General features: G+C 49.4%; 1 protein-coding gene across 1 annotated transcript in view; it reads left to right on the top strand.

Annotated features, from left to right (window-relative positions):
- The window catches only part of RB1 (RB transcriptional corepressor 1), a 593,146-nt gene that overhangs the window by 291,760 nt on the left and 279,014 nt on the right, over nt 1-22,372 (top strand). Inside the window, exon 15 of the mRNA XM_063952790.1 lies at nt 1,204-1,235. Within this exon, the coding sequence (XP_063808860.1) occupies nt 1,204-1,235 (32 nt within the window). The remainder of the gene's footprint in view (nt 1-1,203; nt 1,236-22,372) is intronic.

The raw sequence follows: 22,372 nt of genomic DNA, 5'->3' as shown, positions 1-22,372 counted from the left end.
TGGGTGGTATTCAATTGATTATCACACCCAATCTTCCATCTAAAGTGACAGGAGATCGCGGGGGCGATATTCAATTGTATCTGTTTTTGCTGATGGCGCCTATAGAGGTCAGGTTTAGCAGCTAAACCCAACCAAAGTGCTGGGCACCCAAACAGGTCACTTTTCGCGAATTTCAGCTTGCCACCCCTGGGGGTGCCAGCTGAAATGCAGACGCCAGTAGCCATCGTGGCCGAAAGAGCTACAATTGAATAGCTCTGTTTGGGAGCCATCTAGTGGCTGCCAGCGTGATAGCAATTGAATCTCACCCATTAAGTAGAGTTAAAAGCTTCTGAAATATTTAGGGGTCTATTCATGAAGCAGTGAAAAGAGTGGAGATGTGAGCCAGTGGAGAAGTTTCCCATGGCAACCAATCAGCTGCTCTGTATAATTTTATAGTATGCAAAGTAAAAATGTTACATCAATGCTGATTGGTCGCCATGGGTAACTTCTCTACTGGTTCACTTCTCCACACTTTTTACTGCTCCATGAATAGACCCCTTAACATGGAATTTCTTCTAGTCTTCTTTGGGTATAGAGAACTACCCACTAATACCACGTTCACACTGCCTTTAAAAATCCAGATTATTGCACGTGAACGCGCAGTAATCCGGATTTATTTGCAGTGTGAACGGGGGTCCTGGCAAGTTCCCGGGTCGTCTGACCCGGTATTTCAACCCGGGAATAAAGAAGAGTTATTCCCGGATCAATACCGGGTCAGGCGCAAGTGTGAACGGTGTTCCCGGATCGATGCGATCCGGGACCCATTCACACAATAGGAGCGGGCGGCGCTTGTAGATCATCTGATCTCCAAGCGCCGCCCCCGCATGTGACCCGTTGACGTAATCGACACGGCAATATGCCGTGTTGGGTCGCCACTCTGAATGGGGTCTCAAGCGGGTTGCACCTAGGAAGGACTCGTGCACGAGCCCCGGGTGCAACCCGCCAAAAGACAGTGTGAACATGGTATTACTAAAACCAGAAGCAAACAAGAAACCAGTTTGTCGGCTGGTCTCACTCAGAGTCAAAACTTGCTTCCAGTTTTTGCTAAATTCAAAGAATATTCCAAATAATTTCCTATAGTATGGATAATTTTTATTGTGTTAAACTGATATTTTTCTTTCAAATAACCTCTGTTTGTACCACTTTTTTGTCTTTGCATTGAAGGAAGAAGAACGGTTGTCCACGCACAACTTCAGGTTGGTTTTTCCAAAGTCTAATTATTCATTGTATTTTTAGATTGAAAGGAAATCATAGATTGCTGTACACAACCTTGGGGGAACTCCATGCTTTCTAACAATGTGCTGTCTGCTTCCTGCCCCCCACGCCTGTCAGCACCAAGCTCAGGGTTTATAAGGACTGTTTTCTATTGTATTCTAGTAAAGGGACGGTGTAGTAATCAGACTGCACGTCATGCCTACTATTGACCAGAAGTACAGTTCTCCATTCACTGCAGTAATCTGTCATAATAAAACAATGTATTGTTTGGGTATAACCTTTATTTTCCATATTGTCACCTATTCTGTATATCATTTATCGAGAATATTTCCTCTAGCTGTTAATATACAATATCTGCATTCTCTTGTCTATCGTGGCATACAAGAGGATGAACTGTAGCTGAGTTTTTGGTTCACATTTTCATATTTTTGTTCAGTTAATCAGAAATGAACAGATATGACTGAGTTTAACACAGAAGGAGAGGTAGAAAAGCAAAACTAGCTGGAAGTGCCCTTTGTAATGGGCAATGGTATGATTAATATGGGCAATGTCTCCGCTTCTAAAAACCTGCACTTAAGTAAATTTCTCTGACGTCCTAGTGGATGCTGGGGACTCCGTCAGGACCATGGGGATTAGCGGCTCCGCAGGAGACAGGGCACAAAAATAAAGCTTTAGGATCAGGTGGTGTGCACTGGCTCCTCCCCCTATGACCCTCCTCCAAGCCTCAGTTAGGTTTTTGTGCCCGTCCGAGCAGGGTGCAATCTAGGTGGCTCTCCTAAAGAGCTGCTTAGAAAAAGTTTTTAGGTTTTTTATTTTACAGTGAGTCCTGCTGGCAACAGGCTCACTGCAACGAGGGACTTAGGGGAGAAGAAGTGAACTCACCTGCGTGCAGGATGGATTGGCTTCTTAGGCTACTGGACACCATTAGCTCCACAGGGATCGAACACAGGCCCAGCCATGGAGTCCGGTCCCGGAGCCGCGCCGCCGACCCCCTTGCAGATGCCGAAAAGTGAAGAGGTCCAGAAACCGGCGGCAGAAGACTTTTCAGTCTTCATGAGGTAGCGCACAGCACTGCAGCTGTGCGCCATTGTTGTCACACACTTCACACCAACGGTCACGGAGGGTGCAGGGCGCTGCAGGGGGCGCCCTGGGCAGCAATGAGAATACCTTGTTCTGGCTAAAAAATACATCACATATAGCCCCTGGGGCTATATGGATGTATTTAACCCCTGCCAGGTCTCACAAACTCCGGAGAAGAGCCCGCCGAAATAGGGGGCGGGGCCTATTCTCCTCAGCACACAGCGCCATTTTCCTGCTCAGCTCCGCTGCGAGGAAGGCTCCCAGGACTCTCCCCTGCACTGCACTACAGAAACAGGGTAAAACAGAGAGGGGGGGGCACTTTTTTGGCGTTTTTTGATATATATTAAGCTGCTATAAGGGAGACAACACTTCTATAGGGTTGTTCCTATATATTTATAGCGCTTGGGTGTGTGCTGGCAAACTCTCCCTCTGTCTCCCCAAAGGGCTAGTGGGGTCCTGTCTTCGATAAGAGCATTCCCTGTGTGTCTGCTGTGTGTCGGTACGTGTGTGTCGACATGTATGAGGACGATGTTGGTGTGGAGGCGGAGCAATTGCCGGTAATGGTGATGTCACCCCCTAGGGAGTCGACACCGGAATGGATGGCTTTGTTTATGGAATTACGTGATAATGTCAGCACATTACAAAAATCAGTTGACGACATGAGACGGCCGGCAAACCAGTTAGTACCTGTACAGGCGTCTCAGACACCGTCAGGGGCTGTAAAACGCCCTTTACCTCAGTCGGTCGACACAGACCCAGACACGGACACCGAATCTAGTGTCGACGGTGAAGAAACAAACGTATTTTCCAGTAGGGCACACGTTATATGATCACGGCAATGAAGGAGGCTTTGCATATCTCTGATACTGCATGTACCACAAAAAGGGGTATTATGTGGGGTCTGAAAAAACTACCTGTAGTTTTTCCTGAATCAGACGAATTGAATGAAGTGTGTGATGAAGCGTGGGTTAACCCCGATAGAAAACTGCTAATTTCAAAGAAGTTATTGGCATTATTTCCTTTCCCGCCAGAGGTTAGGGCGCGCTGGGAAACACCCCCTAGGGTGGATAAGGCGCTCACACGCTTATCAAAACAAGTGGCGTTACCGTCTCCTGAAACGGCCGCCCTCAAGGATCCAGCGGATAGGAGGCTGGAAAACTACCCTGAAAAGTATATACACTCATACTGGTGTTATACTGCGACCAGCCATCGCCTCTGCATGGATGTGCAGTGCTGGGGTGGTTTGGTCTGATTCCCTGACTGAAAATATTGATACCCTAGATAGGGACAGTATTTTATTGACTTTAGAGCAATTAAAGGATGCTTTTCTTTATATGCGAGATGCTCAGAGGGATATTTGCACTCTGGCATCGAGAGTAAGTGCGATGTCCATATCTGCCAGAAGAAGTTTATGGACGCGACAATGGTCAGGTGATGCGGATTCCAAACGGCATATGGAAGTATTGCCGTATAAGGGGGAGGAATTATTTGGGGTCGGTCTATCGGATTTGGTGGCCACGGCAACAGCCGGGAAATCCACCTTTTTACCTCAGGTCCCCTCCCAACAGAAAAAGACACCGTCTTTTCAGCCGCAGTCCTTTCGTTCCTATAGGAACAAGCGGGCGAAAGGACAGTCATATTTGCCCCGAGGCAAAGGAAAGGGTAAGAGAGTGCACCAAGCAGCTTCTTCCCAGGAGCAGAAGCCCCCCCCCGGCTTCTGCAAAGCCCTCAGCATGACGTTGGGGCTTTACAAGCGGACTCAGGGGCGGTGGGGGGTCGACTCAAGAATTTCAGCGCACAGTGGGCTCACTCACAGGTGGACCCCTGGATCCTGCAGATAGTATCTCAGGGTTACAGGTTGGAATTCGAGAAGTCTCCCCCTCGCCGGTTCCTAAAGTCTGCTCTGCCAACGTCTCCCTCAGACAGGGCGACGGTATTGGAAGCCATTCACAAGCTGTATTCTCAGCAGGTGATAGTCAAGGTACCCCTCCTACAACAGGGAAAGGGGTATTATTCCACACTATTTGTGGTACCGAAGCCGGACGGCTCGGTAAGACCTATTCTAAATCTGAAATCTTTGAACCTGTGCATACAAAAATTCAAGTTCAAGATGGAGTCACTCAGAGCAGTGATAGCGAATCTGGAAGAAGGGGACTTTATGGTGTCCCTGGACATCAAGGATGCTTACCTGCATGTCCCAATTTGCCCTTCACATCAAGGGTACCTCAGGTTCGTGGTGCAAAACTGTCATTATCAGTTTCAGACGCTGCCGTTTGGATTGTCCACGGCACCTCGGGTCTTTACCAAGGTAATGGCCGAAATGATGTTTCTTCTGCGAAGAAAAGGCGTATTAATTATCCCTTACTTGGACGATCTCCTGATAAGGGCAAGGTCCAGGGAACAGCTGGGGGACGTAGTAGCACTAACCCAAGTAGTGCTGCAACAGCACGGGTGGATTCTGAATTTTCCAAAATCTCAATTGACCCCGACGACACGTCTGCTGTTCCTGGGAATGATTCTGGACACGGTTCAGAAAAAGGTGTTTCTTCCGGAGGAGAAAGCCAGGGAGTTATCCGAACTTGTCAGGAACCTCCTAAAACCAGGGAAAGTGTCTGTGCATCAATGCACAAGAGTCCTGGGAAAGATGGTGGCTTCTTACGAAGCGATTCCATTCGGCAGATTCCACGCAAGAACTTTTCAGTGGGATCTGCTGGACAAATGGTCCGGATCGCATCTGCAGATGCATCAGCGGATAACCTTATCGCCACGGACAAGGGTGTCTCTTCTGTGGTGGTTGCAGAGTGCTCATCTGTTAGAGGGCCGCAGATTCGGCATACAGGACTGGGTCCTGGTGACCACGGATGCCAGTCTGAGAGGCTGGGGAGCGGTCACACAGGGAAGAAACTTCCAGGGAGTATGGTCAAGCCTGGAGATGTCTCTTCACATAAATATACTGGAGCTAAGAGCGATTTACAATGCTCTAAGCCTGGCAAAACCCCTGCTTCAGGGTCAGCCGGTGTTGATCCAGTCGGACAACATCACGGCAGTCGCCCACGTAAACAGACAGGGCGGCACAAGAAGCAGGAGAGCAATGGCAGAAGCTGCAAGGATTCTTCGCTGGGCGGAAGATCATGTGATAGCACTGTCAGCAGTGTTCATTCCGGGAGTGGACAACTGGGAAGCAGACTTCCTCAGCAGACACGATCTACACCCGGGAGAGTGGGGACTTCATCCAGAAGTTTTCCACATGATTGTGAACCGTTGGGAAAAACCAAAGGTGGACATGATGGCGTCTCGCCTCAACAAAAAACTGGACAGGTATTGCGCCAGGTCAAGAGACCCTCAGGCAATAGCTGTGGACACTCTGGTAACGCCGTGGGTGTTCCAGTCAGTGTATGTGTTTCCTCCTCTGCCTCTCATACCAAAAGTACTGAGAATTATACGGCAAAGGGGAGTAAGAACGATACTCGTGGCTCCGGATTGGCCAAGAAGAACTTGGTACCCGGAACTTCAGGAGATGCTCACGGAAGATCCGTGGCCTCTACCTCTAAGACGGGACCTGCTTCAGCAGGGACCGTGTCTATTCCAAGACTTACCGCGGCTGCGTTTGACGGCATGGCGGTTGAACGCCGAATTCTAAGGGAAAAAGGCATTCCGGAAGAGGTCATTCCTACACTGGTAAAAGCCAGGAAGGAGGTGACTGCACAACATTATCACCGCATTTGGAGAAAATATGTTGCGTGGTGTGAGGCCAGGAAGGCCCCCACGGAGGAATTTCAATTGGGTCGATTCCTACATTTCCTGCAAACAGGATTGTCTATGGGCCTCAAATTGGGGTCCATTAAGGTTCAAATTTCGGCCCTGTCGATTTTCTTCCAGAAAGAATTGGCTTCAGTTCCTGAAGTCCAGACTTTTGTAAAAGGAGTACTACATATACAGCCCCCGGTTGTGCCCCCAGTGGCTCCGTGGGACCTTAATGTAGTTTTGTATTTTCTCAAATCCCATTGGTTTGAGCCACTCAAATCGGTGGATTTGAAATATCTTACATGGAAAGTAACCATGCTACTGGCCCTGGCTTCAGCCAGGAGAGTGTCAGAATTGGCGGCTTTATCGTATAAAAGCCCATATCTGATTTTCCATTCGGACAGGGCAGAACTGCGGACGCGTCCTCATTTTCTGCCTAAGGTGGTGTCAGCGTTTCACCTGAACCAGCCTATTGTGGTGCCTGCGGCTACTAGCGATTTGGAGGATTTCAAGTTGCTGGACGTTGTCAGGGCATTGAAAATATATATTTCAAGGACGGCTGGAGTCAGAAAATCTGACTCGCTGTTTATACTGTATGCACCCAACAAGCTGGGTGCTCCTGCTTCTAAGCAGACGATTGCTCGTTGGATTTGTAGCACAATTCAACTTGCACATTCTGTGGCAGGCCTGCCACAGCCTAAATCTGTCAAGGCCCATTCCACAAGGAAGGTGGGCTCATCCTGGGCGGCTGCCCGAGGGGTCTCGGCATTACAACTCTGCCGAGCAGCTACGTGGTCGGGGGAGAACACGTTTGTAAAATTCTACAAATTTGATACCCTGGCTAAAGAGGACCTGGAGTTCTCTCATTCGGTGCTGCAGAGTCATCCGCACTCTCCCGCCCGTTTGGGAGCTTTGGTATAATCCCCATGGTCCTGACGGAGTCCCCAGCATCCACTAGGACGTCAGAGAAAATAAGATTTTACTTACCGATAAATCTATTTCTCGTAGTCCGTAGTGGATGCTGGGCGCCCATCCCAAGTACGGATTGTCTGCAATACTTGTACATAGTTATTGTTACAAAAAAATCGGGTTGTTATTGTTGTGAGCCGTCTGTTCAGAGGCTCCTACGTTTGTCATACTGTTAACTGGGTTCAGATCACAAGTTGTACGGTGTGATTGGTGTGGCTGGTATGAGTCTTACCCGGGATTCAAAATCCTTCCTTATTGTGTACGCTCGTCCGGGCACAGTATCCTAACTGAGGCTTGGAGGAGGGTCATAGGGGGAGGAGCCAGTGCACACCACCTGATCCTAAAGCTTTATTTTTGTGCCCTGTCTCCTGCGGAGCCGCTAATCCCCATGGTCCTGACGGAGTCCCCAGCATCCACTACGGACTTCGAGAAATAGATTTATCGGTAAGTAAAATCTTATTATACTCCCTAGTCAGCGATTTTGGTGCTTTACAGGTGTATTTATATTGTAAAATTGTAAAACAGCGCTGCATGTCAGTGGACATTTTGTGTTCACAGGCAATATATACTGGCGCTGGGGTTGTGTACTGGCTGCTCCTAAACTGTGTCCCTTTGACAGATTTTACTGTAGGTCTGTCCCCTATAAGTCCCAGTGTGTCTGTGTGTGGGTTGTGCACGTGTGTAAGACATGTCTGAGGCAGGGAGTTCTTCCCCGGAGGAATCCATTTTAGGGACACAGTCTTGTAATGTGGTGGCGCTGCCGGCACACCAAGAGCCTGCATGGGTGAAAGAAATCCGTGATAGTATGCATCATATCAATAGGAGGTTAGATAATTCTGAATCTCATGCAGAATGCTGGAGAAAGTCGGTGGAAGATGTGATTTTTCAGGGTTCTGTTCTTCCACCCGCAGGCGACTCCTCTGGGTCACATAAGAGGCCGTTTGCAAATATTGTAAATACTGATACCGACACGGACACTGATTCCTGCGTCGACGATAGTGACTCCAGGGAAATAGATCATAAATTGGCGAAAAATATACAATATATGATTGTGGCTATAAGAGAAGTTCTGGAGGTTACTGAAACCACTCCTGTACCTCAGGAGAAGGCCTATTTCTATAAAGAAAATAAATCTAAGGTTGCTTTCTCTCCTTCTCACGAGCTAAATACTCTCTTTGAAGGGGTGTGGGTGAATCCTGAAAAGAAATTTCGTATTCCCAAGAGGATTCAGATGGCTTATCCTTTCCCTGCAGAGGACAGGAAAAAGTGGGAGTCGCCCCCGGTGTTAGACAGTGCACTGTCCAGTTTGACAAAAAGTGATTCTTCCTGCACCTGGGACGGCTTCACTAAAGGAGATGGCAGACCGCAAAATGGAGACTACATTAAAATCCATTTATGTTGCCAATGGTACGCTGCTCAGGCCCACAATTGCTTGCGTGTGGGTGAGTCGCGCTATTGAAAAATGGTCGGAAAGCTTGTCATCAGATATTGACACGAATGATAAAGATGAGATAATCCTTAAATTAGGGAATATCAAAGACGCTGCCGCATACATGCTAGAAGCCATGAAGGATATTGGACTCTTGGGTTCAACAGCCGCTACCATGGCGGTATCGGCTAGGCGGGCGTTGTGGATTCGCCAGTGGAACACGGATGCAGATTCCAAAAAGAATATGGAGGCTCTCCCGTATAAAGGTGAGGCCTTATTTGGGGATGGACTGGATGCGTTAGTCTCGGCGGCTACCACAGGTAAGTCGACCTTTTTGCCTTCTGCTCCGGAACCGGCAAAAAAGACATATCACTCTCACATGCAGTCCTTTCGGCCCAATAAATACAAAAAGGCCAAAGGTTCCCCCTTCTTTGCAGGTAGAGGAAAGGGAAAGAAGTCCACAGCGGCTTCAGGATCCCAGGAGCAGAAGTCAACCCCTATTTCTGCCACATCTACAGCATGACGCTGGGCCTCCCTTGCGGGAGTCCGCTCGGGTGGGGGCACGTCTGAAACTGGACAGTCGAGGTTGGATTCAATCTGGTGTCCCAGGGGTACAAGCTGGAGTTTCAAGACGTTCCCCCATGCCGATTTTGGTGCCTTTCTCACAACAAGGGGAGGGGTTTTATTCAAGCCTCTTTGTAGTTCCGAAGCCGGACAGCTCAGTCAGACCGATCCTAAGCTTAAAAAATCTGAATCTCTACTTGAAACGGTTCAAGTTCAAAATGGAATCACTGAGGGCAGTGATTTCCAGTCTGGAAGAGGGGAACTACATGGTGTCAGTAGACATAAAGGATGCTTACTTGCATGTTCCCATTTATCCGGCCCACTAGGCTTATCTGAGATTCGTGGTTCAGGATTGCCATTACCAATTCCAGACGTTGCCTTTCGGTCTCTCCACGGTGCCGAGGGTATTCACCAAGGTGATGGCGGAGATGATGGTCCTCCTTCGTCAAAAAGGAGTCCGTATAATTCCTTATCTGGATGATCTCCTGATAAAGGCAAGATCCAGGGAGCAGTTGCTATAGAACATCACACTCTCCCTTTACATACTCCAACAACACGGTTGGATCATAAATTTTCCAAAGTCACAGTTGGAACCGATGACAAGATTGTCTTTCCTCTGAATGATTCTGGACACAGAGGTTCAGGGAGTTTTTCTTCCGGTGGAAAAGGCACTGGAAATCCAGGAAATGGTGAAACGGGTATTGAAGCCAACAAGTGTGTCGGTCCATCAGTGCATTCGATTGTTGGGAAAGATGGTGGCGACCTACGAGACCATACAGTTTGGCAGGTTCCGTGCCAGAGTATTCCAGTGTGACCTGTTGGACAAGTGGTCGGGTTCCCACCTATACATTCACCGGAAGATAACCCTGTCGTCAAAAGCCAGGATTTCGCTCCTGTTGTGGCTACACAGTTCTCACCTACTAGAGGGATGCAGGTTTGGGATTCATGACTGGGTCCTGGTAACCACGGATGCAAGCCTCTGAGGATGGGGAGCTGTCAGGGGGAAAGCTTCCAAGGAAAATGTTCAAGTCAGGAAACCTGCCTTCACATAAACGTGCTGGAATTGAGAGCCATTTACAACTGCCTTCAACAAGCGGTACATCTTCTGCAAGATCATCCCGTGCAGATCCAGTCGGACAATGTAACAGCAGTCGCGTACATAAACAGGCAGGGCGGAACGAAAAGCAGAGCAGCAATGGCAGAGGTGACGAAGATCCTCCTCTGGGCGGAAAGACATGTAAAGGCTCTGTCGGCGATTTTCATTCCGGGAGTAGACAACTGGGAAGCAGGCTTCCTCAGCAGACACGATCTCCATCCAGGAGAGTGGGGCCTCCACCACGAAGTCTTCGCAGAGGTGACAAGTCTTTGGGGAGTTCCTCAAGTAGACATGATGGCATCTCGTCTCAACAAGAAGCTTCAGAGATATTGTTCCAGGTTGAGAGACCCGCAAGCAATAGCAGTGGATGCGCTGGTGGCCCAGTGGGTGTTCAGGTCGGTGTATGTCTTCCCTCAACTTCCGCTAATCCCAAAAGTTTTCAAGATAATAAGAACAACAAGAGTGTGCAATCTTCATTGCCCCAGACTGGCCAAGGAGGGCTTGGTACCCGGATCTTCAGGAGTTGCTTATAGAAGACCCTCGGCATCTTCCTCCTCGAGAGGACCTACTACAGCAGGGGTCGTGCGTGTATCAAGACTTACCGCGGCTAAGTTTGACGGCATGGCTGTTGAACGCCGGATCTAGCCCGAAAGGGTATTCTCAAGGAAGTCATCCCCACTCTTATTCAGGCCAGGAAAGGAGTAACGTCTAAACATTATCGCCGTATTTGGAGAAAATGTGTCTTGGTGTGAATCCAAGAAAGCTCCTGCGGAAGAGTTTCAGTTGGGACGTTTTCTCCATTTTCTCTGACGTCCTAGTGGATGCTGGGGACTCCGTCAGGACCATGGGGATTAGCGGCTCCGCAGGAGACAGGGCACAAAAATAAAGCTTTAGGATCAGGTGGTGTGCACTGGCTCCTCCCCCTATGACCCTCCTCCAAGCCTCAGTTAGGTTTTTGTGCCCGTCCGAGCAGGGTGCAATCTAGGTGGCTCTCCTAAAGAGCTGCTTAGAAAAAGTTTTTAGGTTTTTTATTTTACAGTGAGTCCTGCTGGCAACAGGCTCACTGCAACGAGGGACTTAGGGGAGAAGAAGTGAACTCACCTGCGTGCAGGATGGATTGGCTTCTTAGGCTACTGGACACCATTAGCTCCACAGGGATCGAACACAGGCCCAGCCATGGAGTCCGGTCCCGGAGCCGCGCCGCCGACCCCCTTGCAGATGCCGAAAAGTGAAGAGGTCCAGAAACCGGCGGCAGAAGACTTTTCAGTCTTCATGAGGTAGCGCACAGCACTGCAGCTGTGCGCCATTGTTGTCACACACTTCACACCAGCGGTCACTGAGGGTGCAGGGCGCTGTGGGGGGCGCCCTGGGCAGCAATGAAATACCTATACTGGCTAAAAGATACATCACATATAGCCCCTGGGGCTATATGGATGTATTTAACCCCTGCCAGGTCTCAGAAAAACGGGAGAAGAAGCCCGCCGAAAAGGGGGCAGGGCCTATTCTCCTCAGCACACAGCGCCATTTTCCCTCACAGAAATGCTGGTGGGAAGGCTCCCAGGCTCTCCCCTGCACTGCACTACAGAAACAGGGTTAAAACAGAGAGGGGGGGCACTTATTTGGCGATATGATTATATATATTAAGATGCTATAAGGGAAAAACACTTATATAAAGGTTGTCCCTGTATAATTATAGCGTTTTGGTGTGTGCTGGCAAACTCTCCCTCTGTCTCTCCAAAGGGCTAGTGGGGTCCTGTCCTCTATCAGAGCATTCCCTGTGTGTGTGCTGTGTGTCGGTACGTGTGTGTCGACATGTATGAGGACGATGTTGGTGAGGAGGCGGAGCAATTGCCTGTAATGGTGATGTCACTCTCTAGGGAGTCGACACCGGAATGGATGGCTTATTTAAGGAATTACGTGATAATGTCAACACGCTGCAAGGTCGGTTGACGACATGAGACGGCCGGCAAACCAATTAGTACCTGTCCAGGCGTCTCAAACACCGTCAGGGGCGTTAAAACGTCTTTTTACCTCAGTCGGTCGACACAGACACGGACACTCGGTCGACGGTGAAGAAACAAACGTATTTTTCTTTTAGGGCCACACGTTACTTGTTAAGGGCAATGAAGGAGGTGTTACATATTTCTGATACTACAAGTACCACAAAAAAGGGTATTTTGTGGAGTGTGAAAAAACTACCTGTAGTTTTTCCTGAATCAGATAAATTAAATGAAGTGTGTGATGATGCGTGGGTTTCCCCCGATAGAAAATTATTGGCGGTATACCCTTTCCCGCCAGAAGTTAGGGCGCGTTGGGAAACACCCCTTAGGGTGGATAAGGCGCTCACACGCTTATCAAAACAAGTGGCGGTACCGTCTCCAGATAGGGCCGCCCTCAAGGAGCCAGCTGATAGGAGGCTGGAAAATATCCTAAAAAGTATATACACACATACTGGTGTTATACTGCGACCAGCGATCGCCTCAGCCTGGATGTGCAGCGCTGGGGTGGCTTGGTCGGATTCCCTGACTGAAAATATTGATACCCTTGACAGGGACAGTATTTTATTGACTATAGAGCATTTAAAGGATGCATTTCTATATATGCGAGATGCACAGAGGGATATTTGCACTCTGGCATCAAGAGTAAGTGCGATGTCCATATCTGCCAGAAGTTGTTTATGGACACGACAGTGGTCAGGTGATGCAGATTCCAAACGGCACATGGAAGTATTGCCGTATAAAGGAGAAAAAGACAACGTCTTTTCAGCCTCAGTCCTTTCGTCCCCATAAGGGCAAGCGGTCAAAAGGCCAGTCATACCTGCCATGGGATAGAGGAAAGGGAAGAAGACTGCAGCAGGCAGCCCATTCCCAGGAACAGAAGCCCTCCACTGCTTCTGCCAAGTCCTCAGCATGACGCTGGGGCCGTACAAGCTGACTCAGGTGCGGTGGGGGGTCGTCTCAAGAGTTTCAGCACGCAGTGGGCTCACTCGCAAGTGGACCCCTGAATCCTACAAGTAGTATCCCAGGGGTACAGATTGGAAGTTCGAGACGTCTCCCCCTCGCAGGTTCCTGAAGTCTGCTTTACCAACGTCTCCCTCCGACAGGGAGGCAGTAGTGGAAACAATTCACAAGCTGTATTCCCAGCAGGTGATAATCAAAGTACCCCTCCTACAACAAGGAAAGGGGTATTATTCCACACTATATTGTGGTACTGAAGCCAGACGGCTCGGTGAGACCTATTCTAAATCTGAAATATTTGAACACTTACATAAAAAGGTTCAAATCAAGATGGAGTCACTCAGAGCAGTGATAGCGAACCAGGAAAAAGGGGACTATATGGTGTCCCGGGACAGATGCTTACCTCCATGTCCCAATTTGCCCTTCTCACCAAGGGTACCTCAGGTTCGTGGTACAGAACTGTCACTATCAGTTTCAGACGCTGCCGGTTGGATTGTCCACGGCACCCCGGGTCCTTACCAAGGTAATGGCCGAAATGATGATTCTTCTTCAAAGAAAATGGACGATCTCCTGATAAGGGCAAGGTCCAGAGAACAGTTGGAGGTCGGAGTAGCACTATCTCAAGTAGTTCTACGACAGCACGGGTGGATTCTAAATATTCCAAAACCGCAGCTGTTTCCGACGACACGTCTGCTGTTCCTAGGGATGATTCTGGATACAGTCCAGAAAAAGGTGTTTCTCCCGGAGAAGAAAGCCAGGGAGTTATCCGAGCTAGTCAGGAACCTCCTAAAACCAGGAAAAGTGTCAGTGCATCATTGCACAAGGGTCCTGGGAAAAATGGTGGCTTCTTACGAAGCGATTCCATTCGGCAGATTTCACGCAAGAACTTTTCAGTGGGATCTGCTTGACAAATGGTCCGGATCGCATCTGTCGCCACGGACAAGGGTGTCTCTTCTGTGGTGGTTGCAGAGTGCTCATCTGTTAGAGGGCCGCAGATTCGGCATACAGGACTGGGTCCTGGTGACCACGGATGCCAGTCTGAGAGGCTGGGGAGCGGTCACACAGGGAAGAAACTTCCAGGGAGTATGGTCAAGCCTGGAGATGTCTCTTCACATAAATATACTGGAGCTAAGAGCGATTTACAATGCTCTAAGCCTGGCAAAACCCCTGCTTCAGGGTCAGCCGGTGTTGATCCAGTCGGACAACATCACGGCAGTCGCCCACGTAAACAGACAGGGCGGCACAAGAAGCAGGAGAGCAATGGCAGAAGCTGCAAGGATTCTTCGCTGGGCGGAAGATCATGTGATAGCACTGTCAGCAGTGTTCATTCCGGGAGTGGACAACTGGGAAGCAGACTTCCTCAGCAGACACGATCTACACCCGGGAGAGTGGGGACTTCATCCAGAAGTCTTCCACATGATTGTGAACCGTTGGGAAAAACCAAAGGTGGATATGATGGCGTCTCGCCTCAACAAAAAACTGGACAGGTATTGCGCCAGGTCAAGAAACCCACAGGCAATAGCTGTGGACGCTCCGGTAACACCGTGGGTGTTCCAGTCAGTGTATGTGTTTCCTCCTCTGCCTCTCATACCAAAAGTACTGAGAATTATACGGCAAAGGGGAGTAAGAACGATACTCGTGGCTCCGGATTGGCCAAGAAGAACTTGGTACCCGGAACTTCAGGAGATGCTCACGGAAGATCCGTGGCCTCTACCTCTAAGACGGGACCTGCTTCAGCAGGGACCGTGTCTATTCCAAGACTTACCGCGGCTGCGTTTGACGGCATGGCGGTTGAACGCCGAATTCTAAGGGAAAAAGGCATTCCGGAAGACGTCATTCCTACACTGGTCAAAGCCAGGAAGGAGGTGACTGCACAACATTATCACCGCATTTGGAGAAAATATGTTGCGTGGTGTGAGGCCAGGAAGGCCCCCACGGAGGAATTTCAATTGGGTCGATTCCTACATTTCCTGCAAACAGGATTGTTTATGGGCCTCAAATTGGGGTCCATTAAGGTTCAAATTTCGGCCCTGTCGATTTTCTTCCAGAAAGAATTGGCTTCAGTTCCTGAAGTCCAGACTTTTGTAAAAGGAGTACTACATATACAGCCCCCGGTTGTGCCCCCAGTGGCTCCGTGGGACCTTAATGTAGTTTTGTATTTTCTCAAATCCCATTGGTTTGAGCCACTCAAATCGGTGGATTTGAAATATCTTACATGGAAAGTAACCATGCTACTGGCCCTGGCTTCAGCCAGGAGAGTGTCAGAATTGGCGGCTTTATCGTATAAAAGCCCATATCTGATTTTCCATTCGGACGGGGCAGAACTGCGGACGCGTCCTCAGTTTCTGCCTAAGGTGGTGTCAGCGTTTCACCTGAACCAGCCTATTGTGGTGCCTGCGGCTACTAGCGATTTGGAGGATTCCAAGTTGCTGGACGTTGTCAGGGCATTGAAAATATATATTTCAAGGACGGCTGGAGTCAGAAAATCTGACTCGCTGTTTATACTGTATGCACCCAACAAGCTGGGTGCTCCTGCTTCTAAGCAGACGATTGCTCGTTGGATTTGTAGCACAATTCAACTTGCACATTCTGTGGCAGGCCTGCCACAGCCTAAATCTGTCAAGGCCCATTCCACAAGGAAGGTGGGCTCATCCTGGGCGGCTGCCCGAGGGGTCTCGGCATTACAACTCTGCCGAGCAGCTACGTGGTCGGGGGAGAACACGTTTGTAAAATTCTACAAATTTGATACCCTGGCTAAAGAGGACCTGGAGTTCTCTCATTCGGTGCTGCAGAGTCATCCGCACTCTCCCGCCCGTTTGGGAGCTTTGGTATAATCCCCATGGTCCTGACGGAGTCCCCAGCATCCACTAGGACGTCAGAGAAAATAAGATTTTACTTACCGATAAATCTATTTCTCGTAGTCCGTAGTGGATGCTGGGCGCCCATCCCAAGTGCGGATTGTCTGCAATACTTGTACATAGTTATTGTTACAAAAAAATCGGGTTGTTATTGTTGTGAGCCGTCTGTTCAGAGGCTCCTACGTTTGTCATACTGTTAACTGGGTTCAGATCACAAGTTGTACGGTGTGATTGGTGTGGCTGGTATGAGTCTTACCCGGGATTCAAAATCCTTCCTTATTGTGTACGCTCGTCCGGGCACAGTATCCTAACTGAGGCTTGGAGGAGGGTCATAGGGGGAGGAGCCAGTGCACACCACCTGATCCTAAAGCTTTATTTTTGTGCCCTGTCTCCTGCGGAGCCGCTAATCCCCATGGTCCTGTCGGAGTCCCCAGCATCCACTACGGACTACGAGAAATAGATTTATCGGTAAGTAAAATCTTATTTTCTGCAGGCTGGTGTGGATGTGGGCCTTAGAATGGGGTCAATAAAGGTCCACATTTCGGCCTTGTCCGTTTTTTTCCAAAAACAATTGGCCTCTCTTACAGAAGTTCAGACCTTCGTGAAAGTGGTTCTGCACATCCAGCCTCCATTTGTGCCTCCAGTGGCACCTTGGGACCTTAATGTGGTGTTGCAGTTCCTTCAATCGGATTGGTTTGAACCTCTACAAGAGATAGAGTTGAAGTTTCTCACTTGGAAAGTGGTGATGCTTTTGGCTTTGACATCCGCAAGGCACCTGGGTGCCTTGTCTCACAAGAGCCCTTACCTGATCTTCCATGAAGATAGGGCAGAGTTGAGAACTCGCCAACATTTTCTTCCTAAGGTGGTTTCATCTTTCCACATAAACCAACCTATTGTGGTGCCAGTGGCTACTGACACGTTCACTGAATCAAAGTCTCTTGATGTGGTTTGGGCTTTAAAGATTTATGTAGCTAGAACAGCTAGGATACGGAAAACAGAGGCTCTGTTTGTCCTGTATGCTCCCAACAACATTGGGTGTTCTGCTTCCAAGCAGACTCTTGCGCGCTGGATCAGAGGAACGATTCAGCATGCTCATTCTGCGGCTGGATTTCCGTTACCTACGTCGGTGAAGGCCCATTCTACTAGGAAGGTTGGCTCATCCTGGGCGGCTGCCCGCGGGGTCTCGGCATTACAACTTTGCCGAGCAGCTACTTGGTCGGGGTCAAACACATTTGCAAAGTTCTACAAGTTTGACGCCTTGGCCGATGAGGACCTCAAGTTCGGTCAATCGGTGCTGCAGGGTCATCCGCACTCTCCCGCCCGTACTGGAGCTTTGGTATAAACCCCATGGTTTGGAGCTTTGGTATAAACCCCTAGGACGTATGAGAAAACAGGATTTTAATACCTACCGGTAAAACCTTTTCTCTAACGTCCTAGAGGATGCTGGGACTCCGTAAGGACCATGGGGATAGACTGGCTGCGCAGGAGACATGGGCACTTTAAGAAAGACTTTGGATCTGGGTGTGCACTGGCTCCTCCCTCTATGCCCCTCCTCCAGACCTCAGTTTGATACTGTGCCCAGTGGAGACTGGGTGCATTTCAGGGAGCTCTCCTCAGTTTCCTGTAAAGAAAGTATTTTAGTTAGGTTTTTTATGTTCAGGGAGCCTGCTGGCAACAGACTCCCTGCATCGAGGGACTGAGGAGAGAGAAACAGACCCACTTCTCTGAGTTTCAGGGCTCTGTTTCTTAGGCTACTGGACACCATTAGCTCCAGAGGGATCGGTACGCAGGTCTCACCCTCGCCGTCTGTCCCAGAGCCGCGCCGCCGTCGTCCTCGCAGAGCCGGAAGATAGAAGCCGGGTGAGTATGAGAGGAAAAGACTTCAGAGGCGGCAGAAGACAGCTTGATCTTCATAGAGGTAACGCACAGCAGTGAAGCAGGGCGCAGGGGGGGGCGGGGCGCCCAGGGCAGCAATATAAACCTCTCCTGTGTCAAATGTACATATATACATGTACAGCGGGGCACTGTACATGTATATAAAGAGCCCCTGCCATGTTTTTAAGAATTTTGAGTGGGACAGAGGCCCGCTGCCGAGGGGGCGGGGCTTCTCCCTCAGCACTCACCGGCGCCATTTTTCTCCACAGCACCTCTGAGAGGAAGCTCCCCGGACTCTCCCCTGCTTGATACCACGGTGAAAGAGGGTTTTAAAGTAGAGGGGGGGCACATAATTGGCGCATATACATACTTGAAAAGCGCTACTGGGTAAACATTCTGTGTTTTTTCCTGGGTCATATAGCGCTGGGGTGTGTGCTGGCATACTCTCTCTCTGTCTCTCCAAAGGGCCTGGTGGGGAACCTGTCTTCAGAAAAGAGCTTCCCTGTGTGTGTATGGTGTGTCGGTACGCGTGTGTCGACATGTCTGAGGTTGAAGGCTCACCTAAGGAGGAGGGGGAGTGTATGAATGTAAGGTCTCCGTCGGCAGCGCCGACACCTGACTGGATGGATATGTGGATTGTTTTAAGTGCTAATGTTAATTTATTGCACAAAAGATTAGACAAAGCTGAAGCTAGGGTACAGTCAGGGAGTCAACCCATGTCTGTCCCAATGTCGCCGGGACCTTCGGGGTCTCAGAAGCGCCCACTATCCCAAATAGTAGACACAGATACCGACACGGATTCAGACTCCAGTGTCGACTACGATGATGCAAAATTACAGCCAAAAGTGGCTAAATGTATTCGATATATGATTATTGCAATAAAAGATGTTTTGCATATCACAGAGGAACCCCCTGTCCCTGACACGAGGGTACACATGTATAAGGGAAAGAAACCTGAGGTCACCTTTCCCTCCTCACATGAGCTGAACGAATTATGCGAAAAAGCATGGGAAACTCCAGACAAAAAACTGCAGATTCCCAAAAGGATTCTTATGGCGTATCCATTCCCGCCAACGGATAGGAGACGGTGGGAATCCTCTCCTAAGGTGGACAAGGCATTGACACGCTTATCAAAAAAGATAGCGCTCCCATCCCAAGATACGGCTACCCTCAAGGATCCTGCTGACCGCAAGCAGGAGGTTACCTTGAAGTCCATTTACACACATTCTGGTACGTTACTCAGACCGGCACTTGCGTCGGCCTGGGTTTGTAGTGCTGTAGCAGCATGGACAGATTCCTTATCAGCGAATATTGAGACCCTTGATAAGGATACCATTTTAATGACCCTAGGGCATATAAAAGATGCTGTCTTATATATGAGGGATGCTCAAAGAGACATTAGTTTACTGGGTTCCAGAATAAACGCTATGTCTATTTCTGCTAGGCGAGTCTTATGGACCCGACAGTGGTCAGGTGATGCCGACTCAAAGAGGCATATGGAGTTTTTGCCTTACAAGGGTGAGGAATTGTTTGGAGAGGGCCTCTCGGACCTCGTCTCCACAGCTACGGCAGGTAAATCGAATTTTTTGCCTTATATTCCCTCACAATCTAAGAAAGCGCCTCATTATCAAATGCAGTCCTTTCGTTCAAATAAAAGCAAAAGAGTACGTGGATCGTCCTTTCTTGCCAGAGGTAAGGTCAGAGGGAAAAAGCTGCACAACACAGCTAGTTCCCAGGAACAGAAGTCCTCCCCGGCCTCTGCAAAATCCACCGCATGACGCTGGGGCTCCCCTGAGGGAGTCCGCTCCAGTGGGGGCACGTCTTTGACTTTTCAGCCACATCTGGGTTCACTCACAAGTGGATCCCTGGGCAATAGAAATTGTTTCCCAGGGATACAAGCTGGAATTCGAAGAGGTGCCTCCTCGCCGGTTTTTAAAATCGGCGCTACCGACTTCTCCCCTGGAAAGGGAGATATTGTTACATGCGATTCACAAATTGTGTTTTCAACAAGTGGTGGTCGAGGTTCCCCTGCTTCAAAGAGGGAAGGGTTACTACTCAACTCTGTTTGTGGTCCCGAAACCGGACGGTTTGGTCAGACCCATTTTGAATTTAAAATCCCTGAACCTTTACTTAAAACGGTTCAAATTCAAAATGGAATCGCTCAGAGCGGTCATCGCCAGCCTGGAAGGGGGGGATTTTATGGTATCTCTGGACATAAAGGATGCATACCTGCATGTTCCCATATATCCTCCTCATCAGGCGTACTTGAGATTTACGGTACAGGAACTCATGACTCTAGTCAAGAACCTGTTGAAGCCAAAACAAGTGTCAGTACATCATTGCACTCAAGTCCTGGGAAAAATGGTGGCGACATACGAAGCCATTCCCTTCGGCAGGTTCCATGCAAGGATTTTCCAATGGGACCTATTGGACAAATGGTCCGGGTAACATCTGCAAATGCATCAGCGGATCACCCTGTCCCCAAGGGCCAGGGTATCTCTCCTGTGGTGGCTGCAGAGTGCTCACCTTCTAGAGGGCCGCAGGTTTGGCATTCAGGATATGATCCTGGTGACCACGGACGCGAGCCTCCGAGGTTGGGGAGCAGTCACACATGGAAGATATTTCCAAGGCCTTTGGTCAAGTTAAGAGACTTGTCTTCACATCAACATCCTGGAATTAAGGGCCATATACAAGGCCCTACGTCAAGCGGAGACCTTACTTCGCGACCGACCAGTTCTGATCCGGTCAGACAACGTCACCGCAGTAGCTCATGTAAACCGCCAGGGCGGTACAAAGAGCAGAGTGGCGATGGCGGAAGCCACCAGAATTCTTCGCTGGGCGGAGAATCATGTAAGCGCACTGTCAGCAGTGTTCATTCCAGGAGTGGACAACTGGGAAGCAGACTTCCTCAGCAGACACGACCTGCATCCGGGAGAGTGGGGACTTCACCAGGAAGTCTTCGCACAGATTGCAAGTCGGTGGGGACTGCCCCAAATAGACATGATGGCGTCCCGTCTCAACAAAAAGCTACAAAGGTATTGCGCCAGGTCAAGAGATCCTCAGGCGGTAGCTGTGGACACCCTAGTGACACCGTGGGTGTTCCAGTCGGTCTATGTATTTCCTCCTCTTCCTCTCATACCCAAGGTGTTGCGAATAATAAGAAAAAGAGGAGTGAGAACAATACTCATTGTTCCGGATTGGCCACGAAGGACCTGGTATCCGGATCTGCAGGAAATGCTCACAGAAGATCCGTGGCCTCTTCCTCTAAGACAGGACCTGTTGCAACAGGGTCCCTGTCTGTTCCAAGACTTACCGCGGATGCGTTTGACAGCATGGCGGTTGAACGCCGGATCCTAGCGGAAAAAGGTATTCCGGATGAGGTCATTCCTACGCTAATAAAGGCTAGGAAGGACGTGACAGCTAAACATTATCACCGAATATGGCGAAAATATGTTTCTTGGTGTGAGGCCAGGAATGCTCCTACGTTTGGTCCGGGTGTTCGTTTTCTTTTTTTGCCAAGTACGAGGATTTATATCTGGACACTGGATTGAGGTGAGTATAATTTTATTCACAGGTACCCCGGATCGTCGGATCAGGAGACGTGACAGTCGGCGGGTCAACATAGGTAAGTATGTGTGTGTCGGCAGGTGTGAAATAAAGTTTTACTCTCAAGGTGTGTGTCTCCTGTTTTTATTTGGGTTTTTTTTTCCCAGTAGTACTACTACAGGTACCAGCGGGCCCGTTTTTCTCCCGCATGCTGGTACTTGTGGTTCTCCAAGTACCAGCTTGCGGGGGAGGCTTGCTGGGACTTGTAGTACTACAGGAAAAAAACAATATTCTTGTAATTTTCTCAAGGCTATCAGCCACCCATCCGCTGCCCTTGGATGGGGGGGACAGCCTCGGGCTTCACCCCTGGCCCTTGAGTGGCTGGGGGGGGGGACCCCTTGATTGAAGGAGTCCCCACTCCCCCAGGGTACCCCGGCCAGGGGTGACTAGTTGGATATTTAATGCCACTGCCGCAGGGCGCTGTATAAAAGTGACCCCCGGCTGTGGCCTTATCTGTCCAGCTAGTGGAGCCCGATGCTGGTGTAAAAAATACGGGGGACCCCTACTCTTTTTGTCCCCCGTATTTTTTGCACCAGCACCAGGCGCAGAGCCCGGTGCTGGTTTTAAAAATACGGGGGATCCCCTGTCCATTTTTCCCCCGGATTTTTAGAACCAGGACCAGCTCGAAGAGCCCGAGGCTGGTTATGCTTTGGAGGGGGGACCCCACGCAATTTTTTTTCGCGTTTTTTCCCGTTTTTTTAAAATCGGAACAAAATCCGTCAAATCGTCCGTTTTTCGTCAGCGGGACTGTCTAATCCGTTTTTTATTGAATATGGTCAATTTCGGCACCCACTTGCCGAAATTAGACGGTCGAATTGTGTCGTATTAAAAAACGGCCGAAAAATTGCCGCGATTCGCCGCTAATTGCATATACCCCTATGTTGTTTTCATACTGTTAACTGGTTAGTATATCACAAGTTATACGGTGTGATTGGTGTGG

The sequence above is a fragment of the Pseudophryne corroboree genome, chromosome 2, assembly GCF_028390025.1.
Source record: "Pseudophryne corroboree isolate aPseCor3 chromosome 2, aPseCor3.hap2, whole genome shotgun sequence".
NCBI lineage: Eukaryota > Metazoa > Chordata > Amphibia > Anura > Myobatrachidae > Pseudophryne > Pseudophryne corroboree.
Note: the sequence above shows the minus strand (reverse complement) of the source record. Positions and strands in the feature narration are given on the sequence as shown.